Here is a 2,535-nt window from a genome sequence, read left to right on the forward strand (position 1 = left end):
TAAATCATTTAAGTGCCAATATAGTATGTCAATAATTATTTTATATTTGATTATGATATAGTTTTTCAAATAAATAAATCAAAATTATATATCTATATAATGAGAAAAGGCAAATATTTTAAATAAAAACTAAAATTAAAATTAAAATACAGTAGGAATAATTAAGAGACAAAGTACCTTTCTTAAGTTTATTTCTACTTCTGACCCACAAATGCGTTGATAATAGAGGTATAGCTGAATAAATGAGGCTAGCAGACCAGTTTTTGGAATTATGCTTATACCTCCACACAAATTATGAAATTTAATATTACTACTCATAAATTTGCATCTTATCCTATTTGTTTGTCTCTATGATGCACGAAGTTTGAAATTTTTATATATGAGTGTTACATTAATTAAGAAGAAAGTATTCAATGCAAATAAATTTATATATATTTAGATAAACAACTTATAATTTAATTAAGTGTACCATAAAATATTTGGAGCATTAACATTGGTTAATAATATCATATCTAACCCCAACACACACATACTCTATTTCGGTCTACCTTTACTTTTCCTAACTTCTACTATAAGTCTACAACCAACCTCTCACTAACGCATCTTTACACCTCCTCTTTACATATCTAAATCCAGTGGCGGAGCCAGAATTTTTAATAAGGGGGTTCAAAATTTGAGAAGTAAACACACGAATTAGGGGAAGGGGATTCGACATCTATTATACATACCTAAAAAATAATTTTAACCATATATAAATAGTAGTAATATTTTCCGCCGAGGGGTTTCGAACCCCCTAAGTATATGTTGCCTCCGCCCCTATCCGAATCATCTAAGTCTTGCTTTCCCTCCTCTTCCCAGAAATTTATTGTTTCCTTTTCATTTTATATGAGCATAATGTCTAATTCTGGACATTTTTCAAAATATTAGAAACTATTTTACATTTATATATATATTCTTTAATTATTATATATACGGCATATTAAATCTTAGTTTTGTGTTCGATTAATATCATTGCATTAATTAAATAAAACAAACGAGGGACTTTAATTTGTTGGACGTGACTTGTATCAATTCACTTTTCTAAAATGCAGAAAGAAATAACTTTATTATTATTATTATTATTTTCATTTCATACTTTTAACATTTATTTGGGTAGTCAAACATGAATCTTATAATTCTGTGTCAACTATAAGATTAATTATCACCACAATCAACAAACTGGTAGTTCACAATAAGATGGCCTTGATGATTTCCATTTCCGTCTGTGTCGATTTGTCGAAAAACGTTAACGTCCAAGTCTAGTCCTCCGTTACTACATTGATCCACGATTCTTACTGTCGTTTGAGCTCCTGTACGTGTATTTGTCACCTGCACATATATATAAAAGTCAGTTTGAACGAAAACTTGGTTATTATAATGAAATATTGTTATATAAATAGATCGTACGTACCCTTAAGCACTTGCCACAGGAGTCTCGACCACGAGGTCCGACTGGACCACAGAAAGCAGTCCAACCATATTTCTTCCGCCAGGATAAAGGCTTATTAGCATCCCAAGTTGAGCAGTAAGCACTAACAGCATTCAGGTCCCACCCAACATTCTGCGGGTTGTATATATGATACGTTGCACGAACGTTTTGGGCGCTACCAGATGGAGTTGGGGTTGATCCACCAGTACCAGTGCAGCGGCTCTGGCAACCTTGGCTAGGTGAACAAAATTCGGGTGTTGACCCACACCACCCGAATTGGCTGCAACACAAGTTGCCGCTGCATAAGGCACCGCCCTTTTGTCTACCGCATTGCTGTGCGTTGGCAATTGCGGCGATGCTGAAGAGGAACAAAGATAACAAAATAGTACTATTACTAATTAGCTTCACCATTTTCTCGAAAGAGTTAATTAGTAGTATAATTTGATCTTATTACTTGCGGGTTTTTATAGAACCTTTTTTCAAAAGTGATAGCTAATAGCTACTTAGACTGAATTAATTAGTTTGACAACTTGAGTTGGAAATTTGGGATATTAAGCTAGCGTTTGGCCATAGATTTCTAAATATTCTTGGCAAATATTATTTGGGTGAAAATTTGGGTGAAATTTCACTATGTGTTTGGCCATAGTATTTGGGAAATATATTTCACTTTTTTAGAAAAATGTGATTTATACCCATAAGTTTTAAAAACTATCAAAACTAACCATAAGTTTGTATTACAAGTCAATTGAATCTTCGTTGCAACAATAACAAATAGTGCTCATGACACTAGAGCAATGTGGTAGTTTGGAGTGAGTGCAACAAGCATCATTCCATAAATCGTTAAGTAGACAAAGCACATGACTTTGTTACCATTAGCCTATTGTTCATCATTTTCATCAACAACCATATCATCATTTAATATTCACTAAATATTTCATCACTACTTTGGTGTTCACGTGAAAAATTATGTAATACGACACAAACAACTACTATAGAGGATGTTTTTGTAAAAGATAAAAGTTTGGGGTAAAATTTTAATTTTCAAAAGATCCCAAATAATGAGATTT

General features: G+C 32.5%; 1 protein-coding gene across 1 annotated transcript; it reads right to left on the reverse strand.

Annotated features, from left to right (window-relative positions):
- Positions 1 to 1,076: 1,076 nt before the first annotated feature.
- On the reverse strand, positions 1,077 to 1,911 carry WIN1 (wound-induced protein WIN1-like). Its single transcript, NM_001425353.1, has 2 exons — positions 1,451 to 1,911; positions 1,077 to 1,368 (listed from the first exon to the last, which is right to left on the reverse strand). The coding sequence occupies exons 1-2, from the start codon at positions 1,877 to 1,879 to the stop codon at positions 1,195 to 1,197; spliced, it is 603 nt and encodes a 200-aa protein (NP_001412282.1). The 5' UTR covers positions 1,880 to 1,911; the 3' UTR covers positions 1,077 to 1,194.
- Positions 1,912 to 2,535: the final 624 nt, after the last annotated feature.

Source organism: Solanum tuberosum, unplaced genomic scaffold (genome assembly GCF_000226075.1).
Source record: "Solanum tuberosum cultivar DM 1-3 516 R44 unplaced genomic scaffold, SolTub_3.0 scf00092, whole genome shotgun sequence".
Classification (NCBI taxonomy): Eukaryota; Viridiplantae; Streptophyta; class Magnoliopsida; order Solanales; family Solanaceae; genus Solanum; species Solanum tuberosum.